We start from the raw sequence: 13,351 nt of genomic DNA, 5'->3' as shown, positions 1-13,351 counted from the left end.
AGCCAAACCTGTGTAGCCCAGGCTCATCTCAGACTCTGGCAGGCAGCTGACCAGGCTGAGTGTGGTGTGTTAATCACCATGAGTGGAACATGTCATCAAACCATCAAACTACTGGTTGTGGGTTTTTCCCGACATCCCACCCTGGAGCACAGCCCGAGGGGAGGCATTGCAGGATCAGAGCAATCACCAGTGACAGGAGGACTGAATCAGTTCAAATTCACACAGACAGATATTTTAACTGGTGATGAAACCCTCTGGAATGCTGACTGCTCACACCAGTGGGACCCTTGGAGAAGTCCCTGCCCTGCTTGCAGCAGCAGGGCTGGCCATGGACGGAGCCTACGGAAAGCTCTTATCTCCAGAGCTTGGTTTCCTTCTGGTTCAGGGTTTGTCTGACCTTTTGGTCACTGAGTAAGGTCGATTTTTGCCAGGTTTTTCTTTTGGAGGGGGAGGAAAAACATGTAAGTAGGTGGTGCTGGTGGGAGGATACTCCCGGGTGGGGTGGGAGGATCTCGTATTGCTGATACCGCTTCCAGTGCGTGGATGACTTCAGCGTTGTCCTTCTGCCCAGAGTTTGGGATGGGTCTAGATGAAGCAGATTTAAATAAATAGAAGAAGCACAAACAACACAAGATCTATTAGAAGGGGGAGGGAATAAAACCCGTTCTTGGCAGCAGCTCAGGTTGACTTGGCAGCGAGATCTCACAGCTCTGTCCTGGGAGATCCTGGAGATGCAACTGGACACAGGACAAAAGCCTGAAGGACGGGAGTCGTGTGACAACTGCCTGCCCATGGCACGGAACAGAGCTGTGTCCAAGCCCTCTCTGGGCTCAGAGCAGAGGAGAGGTGTTGGCCCATCCTTGGAAGGCCCCGTGGCCACGTGCTGGTCTGGACTTGGCAGCCCTGGGCTCTGTCCTGGCCAGCACGATGACGTCTCACATCTCTGGGCCTCTGGATCCGTAGGTGTTTGGGAGGAGATAATGATACCCATTCCTCAGGAGCTTTCTGAGGTCTCCAGAGGAAAGAAATCACCATAAAAATCTTGTATTAGAACGGGCTGGGGGAAATGATTTTACTGATGTCATCGTCCTGTAATTTTGCTGGACATTTCCTGGGAAGCACGTACAGTATGGGGCGTGCAGCCTGAGCTTGCTGATCTTCTTGGATTATTTGTGAGTGTTTGTTCTGCCCACATGCACAGGGAATCCAATGGGGTTTGAATGGAGCTGAGTTCTGCCCCTGCCCAGTAACATTTCAGGTGTCAGCCAGGGGGAGCTGACCTCTCCTTCGTTCCTGCCTCCACTTTTGGGGCATTTGGGATCAAGGCTCTTTACCGTGGTCTTCACCTAAATTTCCTTTGAGTTTGCTCAGAGTACAGTCATTTGCAGACCATTGTATGAAAAATTTTTTAATCTCCTTTAAGACCAGATACTTGGTTTTAGTGCTCAGCTTGTTCTTCTCTTGCTCTCCCACAGTTCACCCATTCTCTGCTTCATCCATGGACACTTTTGCTGCTGCACCAGACTGGGATTTCTCCACGTTCTTTCCCCTTGGGGTTGTATGAACTCACTCATAAATCCTTTCCGTCTAGATGCCTGCAGGGACTGCAGCCACACTTCCACTCCTCCGTCTGAGCTTTACAACATGCACAGCAACGTCCCCACCTTGGATTCTTTTGGGATGATATTGCCTGAGGGTTTAAATAAGTGTTCTGTGCTTTCCTCCCCAGGTCAACATGGATTTGTGGTTCTTTCTCCTTTTGCTCGGAAGTGGCCTCATAAGCGTAGGTGCTAACAACATTACAACAGGTAAATTGTGCTCCTCATCTCTCTTTTATCCCATCCTTCGGATCAAGAGAATGAGTGTGAATGTGCTCAGTGTCTCATTCCTTCTGCTCTCCACGTAACTGTAACATAAAATGTTGGAAAGAGGGTGATGAGCTTCAGATGCTCATCAATGAGGCCCACAGGTTTGGCTCTGAGTGGTATTGATCCTCACCTCCAGGGGCTGTAATGTTTGTACCTCCCCATAAATAGCCCCTGTTCAGGTTATATTTTTACGACATTTGCATCACCTGCTGTGCAGAGCATTTCCTGTCCTGCACTCAGGATTTGTTGGGTGTTTTATCCTTGTAGTTACACTCACATGAATCTTCGCCATCTAAACCTCTCAATATCACGGAAGAAAATCTCACAGAGGTTCCCCTGTGCTTTTCTCTTCTCAGAGCCACCCACAACAGCATCCACCTCCCGCAGGAGCCCCACCAAAGCTCCCACAGCAGGTCCTGAGGATGGGACCACACCCAACACAAACAGACTCAACATGAGCACTCCAGGGACTGTTTCTACCACAGCACCAAAACCTTCTCCAACCGTGGCTGCCAGGATCTCCCCCAATGCCACCACTGGCAGCCTCAACATCTCCTCCACCCTGGGGACAACAGTGCCTGTGCCTCCATCCCCATCCCTGCTCCCCAGTGTGACATCCCTGGCTCCACACACCTCTGTCCCCAGCACGGAGGCGGAAGCGACGGAGAGGAATTTCAGCTCGGCGACAACACAAGAGACCTCTTCTGCTTCCCACAATGGTAGGCACCTCCTCCACCTCGTCTTCTCCAAGCCATCCTGCCTCAGGGTTTGTTTCTTTGCTCTTCTTTGGTTTTGCTGAGCAAAATGGAGCAAAAAAAACCACTTTGGGGCCAATTCCGTGGTGATACAAAACAAGAGAAGTCGCTGAATGGCCCAGATCAGAAGAGATTAATGTAACCAAAGGTTTGGGCCAAGATCATCTAGTGAAAGATATCTACAGGTGCACTAGATAATCTTTGCTTCCAACCCAAATTATTCTATGATTCTGTCCTTACATTATCAGTTTTCCCCATTACTTGGGCAACTTTAATCTTTGAATGGTGCAGATGAGCGAGAGTTGTCTCTGTTGTCATCCTGATCTCATTCCCCTCTTGGCACATCAGGGAAGTGACCCCATAAAACATAGTTTGGCTGCTCAGTCTGGGTTAAGAGTGAAAAATCAGGCAAAAAGAGGCTGATGTGATCAGAAATGTTTGCTGAGCTGTGGGTCCTCAGCCATGGTTTGCTCATTGTATTGTCTGAGACCCAGTTTGGGTACTGCGTGTCTCCAAAAATGGCATTGCCTGCTAGACCTTGGGATTTAGTGGAAAAACAGGGTTGGTAACTTGGTTGTGGATTAGAAAACCCTGAAACAAGATAATAGTGGAGTTAATTGGTTCCTTAAGAACCAATTTCCCAGGGGTTGTTGGGCGTCTCTGCACCTCAGTGAGATGTGTGTGCCCTCTTCCTCTGGGAATCTTTGGAAGCCACAGCCCATGAAGCTGCAGTGAAGTTGTCTTTGCTACCAGCATAGGAAGGGATGTGGCTGAAGGAAGTTCACAACCCAGTTTTTGTAGTTTCTGCACCCCTCAGCCCGTCCAGCTTCCTTCCCAGCACAAAACCTTTTTTGCAGAGTGGAGGAGTCTGGCGTAGCCTTAGACACACACACAGGAGAAGTTTGGTATAAGTGTAGCCTAAATACAGGAGAGCTGGAGGCAAAAGCCTTAAGTGCTGCTAATACCTGGATTTTGTAATATGATGGCTGCTCCTGGGGGGGTTGAATTTACCATTTTTGTGTCTCCACTACCTTTTTATGATTTGAGTTACTGTTTTTGGTGAACTCCTCTGGTGTGTGCCATGACACATTCACCACTGCACCACGAGATGGGGCTTCTCCCTTGATGTCAGCCCAGAGAACAAATGATCCAACCTAATTCTTTCTTAATCTCAAGTGATTTGTCAAGGAGCAAAATCAGTTTTAGGGCTGCCCTTGCCATTAGACTTAACAGGAAATGTTGGTGTTAGTCATGGAAGCATTAAGTGGCGCTCGAGAAGGGGACTGGGGCAGGAGGTTGTACAGGCAGTTTTTCCTTGTCCAAACCCACCAAGATTGTCCTCAGCCCTCTGCTGCAACAGCTCATGGCCACGGGGTGCCTGTGCCAGCAGCACTGCCCCAGGAGAGCCAGGCTCTGCTCCCCCTGGCACAGGTTTGTTCCTGTGTCCTCTGGATGAGACATCCAACCCAGCTTGTAGAAACTTTCCTTGGATGCTCCTCGCCCCCCATCCCTGAGCCCAGCTGCTCTTAATTGAACTTTTGGCTCAGCCACTCTCTTAAAATTATGCACCAGTGTTATCTCTTGATATTTAAGTGCTAATGAATTGCACCAGTGACTTGCTGGTTATGGGTTTAAACAGTAAGTTGTGTTTATTGGTGTTAAAGCTTGGCTTCAGCTCCTTGTTCAGCTGATAAAAACTCAGGATTTGTTCATTTTTCCTTACTCAGAAATTCATTTTAACATCCTGGTTTTATAGCTAGTGTTTTAAAGGAAAGATTTACAGGCAGATGATGAGAGTTACTAAATTTGTTCCTGTCTTGGTCTTTGATCCTTCCTGACTTACTAAAGTGTTTTGTTCCTTTGTTGCTAAGAGACTTTTGTTTTCTTTTTCTGCAGGTAACTCTGACAGAAGAGGTAAGGATGTTATATTTCATTGCACTTTACTCAGTGAAAACATCACCAGAAGCGTTCTGCTATTAGAGAGCTCTCCTTAGGACTTCCAAATGTGCTTTTATGAAGCCTCTCAAGCTCTTTAGAAGAGCTGGTGACACACTGATATCTTAATTTCTGTTGAGCTTTTCTCTTTAGAACCAAACAATCCCATTCCAATGTGTACATGTCCTATTAGATACGAATTGTTCCTGCTCTGAGAATGTCAGCATGTCCCTAGAGCTGGATGACCAAAGTCTAAGAAGCCATTCAGGCAATTGGGTTTTTTTTATTTGCTGCTGAATTGTCTTTATTTACTGTGACTTACGTGATTTGCTCCAAACCCATCCTGCAGATGATGGGAATAATTATTGTTCTCCTTCATTCTGTTGGCAAGCAGTAAGACAAATCCATTTCTTGTAAGAGAACAGCACTTTAGGGACATTTTTCCATCTCTCAGCTCTGAGAACTGGCATCTCTACGAGGATGTTTGCAATTACTCATGGCTTTAGCACTCCAGGAGCGGGCAGAGCTGGGCTGGCTCCCACCTGGAGGAATCAGCTGCCTCTGTGTGTTCTCATCCTTCCTCTGATGGGTGTTGCAAACTCTGCCTTGTGCTGCTCACTGTGCCTGCCTCACCCAGCCCACTGATGGTCCAGGGAACAGACAGATGCTCTGCAGCACTGGCTGGCAGCACACATTTAGCAGAGGGAGTAAAAGGGGATGCAGGACTGAGGGAATTAGTTTGAAATTGTGGCTAAGCCTCTGCAGAAATGCTCAGTGTAATTCCCTCAGATCTGGCCTGGCTTAGGCCTGATTTTGTGCTCTCTCTGCTGTCATTCATCCCTGTTCCTGAGGGCAAAGAAAAAGAAATGGGAGTACATCTGACGTCCTAACAAGATTTATATTAATATCGCTAATATTAATGTAAATATAGTTAGGAAATCAGATGAAATAAGGGACTTCTTGCAAGAGCATTGAGTGATGGGACAAGGGGAAATGGCTTCAAACTGGGAGTAGGTTTAGATTAGATATTGGGAATAAAATCTTGACTGTGAGGGTGGTGAGGCCCTGGCACAGAATGACCAGAGATTTGTGGCAGCCCCATCCCTGGAACTGTCCAAGGCCGGGTTGGATGGGGCTTGGAGCAACCTGGGATGGTGGAAGGTGTCTCTGTCTGTGGCAGGGAGTGGAATGGGATGATCTTTAAGGTCCCTTCCAACCCAGACCATTCTGTGACTGGTTTTGTGGGCAGATGTTGCCAGCTGTGAGCAGGGATGGGCTGCTCAGCCCTGTCCCTCTGCACCCAGGGCTGGGGAATGTGCAGGGAACAGCCCATAGAGCACCTCTGCCTGCAGCTGGGACACAATCCCAAGCACCAGAGGAGGGTTTGGTGGCTCCCCAGAGGGGCCAGGACAAGATTTAAGCCTCCTGATGCCTTCCAAGCTCTGGACTGCAGTGGGTGCTCCAGTGGGAGCAGAAGGTTGAGTCCTTGTCCCTTTTCCAAGTGGATTCCCAGCATGAAACCCTCAGGCTGAGGCTGGAGCAGCACAGGAGCTGTGGGAGGGTTGGCACAGCTCAGCAGGGCTGGCAGGGCAGGGAGGGAGCAGCTGGGGACCCTCCAGCTCGTTTCCTCCCTGGGCTTTGCTGGGTGGGAAAGCTCTGACTCCTCATCCCGCCAGATGTGTGGAAAGAAGGGCTGCAAAAGTACCCCAAAACCTCCAAGCTCCCTGCACCCTGCTGCCAGAGCCAGCCCTGCCCTCAAACCTGCATCCTGCTGCCAGAGCCAGCCCTGCCCTCAAATTATCCTGCTGCCAGAGCCAGCCCTGCCCACAATTCACACCTCACTCACAAATCACCAGCCACTGCTGCCCCAAAGCTCCAGCCCAGCTCAGCCCTGGTTAGGCTGAGCTTAACTCCAGCCAAGGCAGGAAAAAATGGTCCAACAGTGACTTAACACCACAGGTTTTGGCAGAGCAGCTCTCCTTCCTCTCCTGCAGCCAGGATGGAGATGGAGGCTGTGCTCAGAAGTCTCAGTGAGAGGCCAGGGCTGGCTGTGGGTGAGCCAAGACCAACCTGTTCCTGCTTTTGGGAAGTGTGGGGATGGGGAATGCCAAGGCTCATCACCTACTGGGGTGTGCAGGAGGCAGAATTCACAATAAATTCTTTTTGGGCTGTGGGAGGTGCTGCCACATTAGGGCACTAGATGAGAAGCACAAAGATGTGCAAAAACCAGGATAATTTAATTTTTATATTTATCACACTGGGTCATTGTCTTGAAATCATGACACATATGTTTTAATAGAAATAGCATTCCCAACCCTCACACCACAGAGGGACAAACACAGAAATATAATCAGAGTGCCCTTGGGTAGCTCGGAGATGGACAAAACAAACCCCACCTAAAGAAATCTGCTGGCTGAAATTGCTGAGACACATGGAGCAGGAATCTGCAGGGAAATGGATGCACAGAAGGTGGGAAAAGGGGTCGTGCCCTGCAGCCTCCTGGGGCTGTGTAGACACTGTGGTGATCCCCTCAGATGGAGGGAGCTGATGAAAAATGGAAATGACCCCAGCTGGCATGGCTGGCATCCACATTTATCTGAAAAAATGCCCTTCAGGGCCATTCTCCTCCCTGGCTGGAGCTGTTTGGCTTCCAACCCAACTGGGTGATTTGCCAGCACCGACCACTGATTCTCTGACCTCCAGCACAAGATAGAAATGGCTTATTTAAAAGAAAAAAAAAATAAAAATCTGTTGTGGTTGTGGAGGATGGGAATGTTTCAGATTAATCTCAGTGTTTTTGCAAGGGGGTTGTGAAGTACCTGCCCTTGAGGAGCTTCTGCAGGGGAGCCAAATTGGGTGACACTTGGTGGCCTGGTGGTGCCTGACCTTGCCTGCTCTCTAAATTCTGTATTTCCAGGGAGGAAAGAGATGGGGATGGGACTAGATGGTCTTTGAAGCTCCAGACCCAACTTCCAACCCAGATTATTCTATAATTACAGAATCACAGCATGGTTGGGTTGGAAAGGATCTTAAAACTCATCCAGTGCCACCCCCTGCCATGGGCAGGGACACCTTCCACTATCCCAGATTGCTCCAAACCCCATCCAGCCTGACCTTGGGCACTTCCAGGGATCCAGGGGCAGCCACAGCTTCTCTGGGCAGCCTGGTCCACACCAAATCTCACCTTGGGGGTGTTCAGATCCCCAATGCAGCAGGAAGTTTTGCCTTTTTGTCCTGTTTGACAAAGAACTGGAAGCAAAATCGTGGTGGGGTTACAAATGTATCTGTGGGATCTTAGAGAGGCCACAGTTTCCACCCATTTTAATATAAAGTTCCGTATCATATTATACCAAACTCATGGGCCTGTTAGGAACTTCTCTGGACCCTTAAGTCTCAGGCAGAAAATTTTGTAGATCACCAACTGACAGGAAATTTCTACTGGTGGCTGCTGGGCCACCACATGCACATTCAGTTGTGCAGAAGGAACCCCCAAAATAGCCCAGCCCCAACTTTCTCCATCACTATTTTCATCTGCAGGGTCACAATTTCACAGTGACCAACTCCTGGAGGAGATTGAGGTGCTCTGAGTGGTGGTTTCAGGTTTTAATCTGTCCTGGGAGTGTCTGAGGCACATGGCGCTCACTCATCCTTTTCTGTCTTCACTCTCAGACTGAAAAAAATGCAACATCACTTAATACTATTTATTATTTATTATGTTTTTATTACTAATATCATCATCAGAATTGTTCTTCAAGCAGAAATTGTAGAACTGTGCCCTGTTAAATGATGGCTCTGGATGTTTTCCAATGTCCATAACCACACCTTTCTCTTCCTCTTGCAGATGAGACTCCCATTATAGCTGTGATGGTGGCCCTGTCCTCCCTCCTAGTCATAGTATTTATTATTATTGTTCTGTACATGTTGAGGTAAGAGCTGCTTTAATGCTGGATTCCCTTGTTTGACAGAAACAATTCCTGAATGAACAGGAATGAGCCTTTTGTGCTGTCTCCCAAGCTAAAGGCTGACACAGCTGGTGCTTTGAAAAGAAACCTTTAAGGACAATGAATGAAAATGATGTTTGGGGTTATCTGGTGAATGATGGTTATTCTTTTCTCTGCAAAGCTGCTCCTCGTTTAGGGAATTCCTGTTCTGCCTCTCAGAATGTCACATTTAGCAGGGCAGGTTGAACTGAAGCCCTGTCAATGTGGGGAAAAGCAGGTGAGGTATCATTGTGAGGCTGAAAATGATGGATTGAGTAATCCAGGGAGGCTGAACACAGCCACACCCTTTCAGTGTGTTATTCCTTGATTCTCATCTTAATAGCAACAACATCCAAACTCTGGTTTGGATACCAAATCTTAAATGGTCCCTGTGCACTTTCCACTGTGAGTGGCGGGACCTTGTGAGGAGTGTTAGGTGATTGTAATTGCAATTACAACATAATAAAGCCTTCTTAGGTCCATTTTTTAAAATCCAAGCATCTGTCCTGCTCCAAAGGAAGCATTCCCAGCTCCTGAAAGCATAACTAAGAATGTCTTTATTCACCTGCAGTAAACATTTTAATTTACTCACCAAGTTTGGTGATTAAGTAAGTCTTGAAAAGGAAAAAAAAAAAACCTATTTCCTTAGCAGTGGAAAACTTCCCTCTGTCTCCTGGCTCCAGGCCTGCCCTCACAGCAGTGAACCTGAGGAGAGTTTCGCCTCAGGAGTTCAGCAACAGCAGAGTTTGAGTCCTTCCCACCTGGCTTCCAGCCCTGAAAAAAAAGGGTTTGTTCACTGCCCAGTGATTCAGCAAAACTCTGAATTTCAGGCAAAAGGAGCATGAGCAACTGCTCCAAGTTAAAAGCACATGGAGAAGGGATTTGCTGCAGGACAGATCAACCTGGGCTTTGTGTGCTCTGCTGGATCAGCCCAGGGAGCAGGGACTCCTTGGCGTGTCCTCTGAAAAGAGCCCCCTTAAAGCTCCTCCTGGTTCCCACCTGGCTCTGGGCTCCTGCAGCTGTTCCAGATGTGCTCTGCTCACAGGCAAAGTCCTGCAGCCCCCTGGAGCCACCAGCTAATTCATGAAGCCATGAGAAAAGCGTGGCATCTCTCATGTGGGAGGGGACCTGGGCTTCCTGGTGGATATTTGCTGACTTTTCCACCTCAATTCTCTTTGGCAGGTTCAAGAAATACAAGCAGGCAGGGAGCCACTCCAACTCCTTCCGGCTCTCCAACGGCCGGACAGACGACACAGGTGAGTCCACCTGGTGCCACAAAGGCTCTCCCCCACCTCCTATTTTTGTAGGCAGATATATTTTAATTTCTGTTTTGTTGCTTCTGTTGTTTCCTGATCTTCTTTGTTCAGTGTTTTTCCATGGTTTTGGCAGGCTTTCGTAGAATGAAGGTTTATTTCCCAGCTTTCGTTCCACTGACTAAATGTTTGCCCTCAAGTGGTTGATATTAAAATCACTTCCAAAATCACTACTCACATTCCTCTTGAGGTTTCACAGTGTTTCTTTGGCTCAAATGAGAACCTTTTTTTGAAAAAAAGACATCTTTGGGGAGTAATTAAACATTTTTCTGCTCTTTCAGATTAGGATGGTCTCTGATTAAAACGCAGATCTTCACGCTAACTGTGGACACCAAACTAGCGTATCTAAGAAAAAAGAGGAAATACACTTATTTTCATTATAAAAACATTATTGTACCTCCTAAACAGGCGCAGATACAATTTTAAAGCCTTGTGTAATGTCTAAATTCTTCTGCCCCTTAGCTGTGAGACAGAGCTGACACTGAGGGCCTGAAGTTGGGCATCTCCATTCATGTGTAGGCACTGATTGAGATCTGAGGAGACCTCCTAAACTCAGTTCAGATGTTTTCTCAGCACTCCCTCCACATAAACCAAACACCTTCTGAGAAGCACTAACTGGAATTCAGCACTTTTTTATTTTATTTTGGCTGCTAAGACCTTCTGTGCCCGTCTCACATCACTGTAAAGGGAGGTGTGAACTTCATAAACCCTCAGCTGTGTTGGTGTAACCCTCACACGGCCTTTCTGGGCTTTGCTGAGCAACACAAGCAGCAGCTGCCTCTGCTGTGCCCTCCTGGGAATTGTGTCACAGTGCTGGTGCCAGACTTTGCATGTGAGAGAGGGAAAAGTTGGAATTCAAAGCCAGGTGGTCTCCAACCTCAGTAATGACTTAGTCCTCAGGGCCCTGTCCTGCCTCTGTGAGGGTGTAGATCCCTGAGTGTTAATCAGAATAGGATCACTGATTTTTTGGGGTTGGAAAAGCCCTTTAAGATCATCCAATCCAAACCATTCTCCCAGCACTGCCAAGGCCACCACTGACCATGTCCCTAAGTGCCACACCCACACAGCTTTTAAATCCCTCCTGGGACGGGGACTCCAACACTGCCCCAGGCAGCTGTGCCAGGGCTGGACAACGCTTTCCATAAAGAAATTTTTCCAAATATCCAATCTAAACCTCCCCTGGCCCAGCCTGAGGCCGTTCCCTCTCCTCCTCCCTGTTCCCTGGGAGCAGAGCCCAAATTCCCTGGCTGTCCCCTCCTGTCAGGGAGTTGTGCAGAGCCACAAGGTCCCCCTTGAGCCTCCTTTTCTCCAGGCTGAGCCCCTTTCCCAGCTCCCTCAGCTGCTCCTGGTGCTCCAGACCCTTCCCCAGCTCCATTCTTTTCTCTTGACACCCTCCAGCTCTTTAAGATCTTTTTGTGAGAGACCCAGAAATACCCCCAGGAGTGGTGCACAGGGGACAGGCACTGCCCTGGCCCTGCTGCCACAAGCCAGGTGTTCCCATACTCAGAGCAGCCTGGTCTGGTGGAATCTGAACGAGATGATCCTTTACCATCCCCTCCACCCCAAACCATTCCTCGTGCAAACACGAGGACAAACCCAAAAAGCAGCGGGGTCCCCACGCTCAGCCAGGTGTGTGGGTGGGCACTGCCGGGCACAGGGGACAGCTGGTGACCCATCTGGGTGTCATTTGTCACTGCAGAGCCACAGAGCATGCCCCTGCTTGCCCGCTCCCCCAGCACCAACCGCAAGTACCCCCCTCTGCCCGTGGACAAGCTGGAGGAGGAGATCAATCGCCGCATGGCCGACGACAACAAACTCTTCCGGGAGGAGTTCAACGTGAGTGCCTCTGCTGCTGCCCCCAGACCCCACAGCCTGCCCTGTCTTGGGGTTTAGGAGCTGGTTCTTGGGGGTTTCTCAAAGTGCTGAGTGTTGGTAGGGCTGATTCTGTCCCGGAGTATGTGGTGACGGTGGATAAGCTGCTCACCTTCATGCTCGCTGCAGAAAACAGAGGTTTTCTAGCAAACAGCTCTTCAGCTTTTCATTTTCTTGGGTTCAGGAATGATGCTGGATGTCTTGGGGTCTTCCAGAGCTCCCCTGCTCACTGGTTGCCTCCCAAGCTCTACCTCCCACCTCCCAGTGGTGGAGGTGGAAAATAAATCCTCATAGCTTTAAATCCACAAACAGCCAAAAAAAAAAAAGAGTTTTGACAGAGAAACAGGAATGAGCCCATCTTATTTCATTGAGCTGTTAACCCTGAAACACAATGATGACAATGTATGGGACAAAGGCTGGCCTTCAGCTGTGAGGAATTCAGGTATTGTCCTTGTCCTACAGATCCGGAGCATTTCTTCAGGGATGGCTTCAACCTCTTCTTGACATTGCTGAGCTTTGCAGCTTGGGACAATAAATCTGTTTTGCCTTGTCAATAGAAAAATAGATTAGAATAGAATTGAATAGAGCAGAATAGATTCATTAAGGTTGGAGAAGCCTTCTAAGATTATTGAATCCAACCATTAACCCAGCACTGCCAGGACCACCACTAAACCATGTCCCCAAGTGCCACATCTACACTTTTTTTTTTTAACAGTTTCAAGGATGGTGACTGCAGCACAAGCCCTGTGCTGGGGCTTGACTACTCTTTCTGTGAAAATATTTTCCTAAATATCCAACCTACACCTCCCCTGGCACAGCCTAAGGCTGTTCCCTCTCCTCCTGTCCCTGTTCCCTGGGAGCAGAGCCTGAATTCCCTGCCTGTCCCCTCCTGTCAGGGAGTTGTGCAGAGCCAGAATGTTCCCCCTGAGCCTCCTTTTCTCCAGGCTGAACCCCCTCAACTGCTCCTCATCAGACCTGTGCTCCCAGCTCAGGTCCAAGCCATGATACGGCACCATGAGAGCAAGGAGAAGATAAAAAAACCACTTGACTTTGTCCAGCTGCTACAAAACTTGATCCCTTTCCTGGCCGTGCTGCACTGAAACCAAATAGGTGCAATGAATGCCCAGGGAGAAGAATTTTTAGGGTTATAAATACCTGTTTGCCCTGGACACTTCCTGCCATCCTGTCAGCTGGAGGAAGGGATGGTGGATACCTCCAGAACATTCTTTGCTGTTCAAAGAGAATCTGGAAAAACGGTGCTGGGGAAGCACCTCCTGTGCTCGACTGGGAAATGCAGGGACAGTGCCCTCTGTCACCCCCCAGCAAATGTCCCCTGGTGCTGCTCCTGCCATCACTGGGGCGGTGGGGGCTTAATCAGGTCACAATTAGCAGCACTGTTAATGAGGAAATCTCACAGGAGCCTCCATGGACAGGAATCAGGAATAAGCTCGTTGGTGCTGCCGGGTGGGTTCAGAGCTGGAGGCTTTGCTGCCACCTCGTGTCCATGGATCAGGAGATTCCAGACATCTTTCCAAAGGGATTGGAAAGGGCTCTCTCTGCTCCAGCCCAACTATTTACATGGTCACTTTGAGCCCGGTGGGGAGGAGAATTGCTGTTGGGGTGGAGGT

The 13,351-nt window shown here is 48.8% G+C and overlaps 1 protein-coding gene across 2 annotated transcripts in view; it reads left to right on the top strand.

The window, feature by feature from the left end:
• Window positions 1–13,351, top strand: part of PTPRA (protein tyrosine phosphatase receptor type A) — a 115,107-nt gene that overhangs the window by 90,092 nt on the left and 11,664 nt on the right. For both annotated transcript variants that reach the window (XM_083861404.1, XM_083861405.1), the window contains 6 exons: window positions 1,730–1,808; window positions 2,225–2,587; window positions 4,520–4,537; window positions 8,400–8,484; window positions 9,721–9,794; window positions 11,551–11,687. In XM_083861404.1, coding sequence (XP_083717530.1) covers window positions 1,730–1,808; window positions 2,225–2,587; window positions 4,520–4,537; window positions 8,400–8,484; window positions 9,721–9,794; window positions 11,551–11,687 — 756 coding nt within the window. The remainder of the gene's footprint in view (window positions 1–1,729; window positions 1,809–2,224; window positions 2,588–4,519; window positions 4,538–8,399; window positions 8,485–9,720; window positions 9,795–11,550; window positions 11,688–13,351) is intronic.

This window comes from Zosterops lateralis, assembly GCF_965231275.1.
Source record: "Zosterops lateralis genome assembly, chromosome: 5".
Taxonomy (NCBI): domain Eukaryota; kingdom Metazoa; phylum Chordata; class Aves; order Passeriformes; family Zosteropidae; genus Zosterops; species Zosterops lateralis.
The sequence above is the reverse complement of the archived record's forward strand: the minus strand, read 5'-3'. Positions and strand labels throughout refer to the sequence as shown.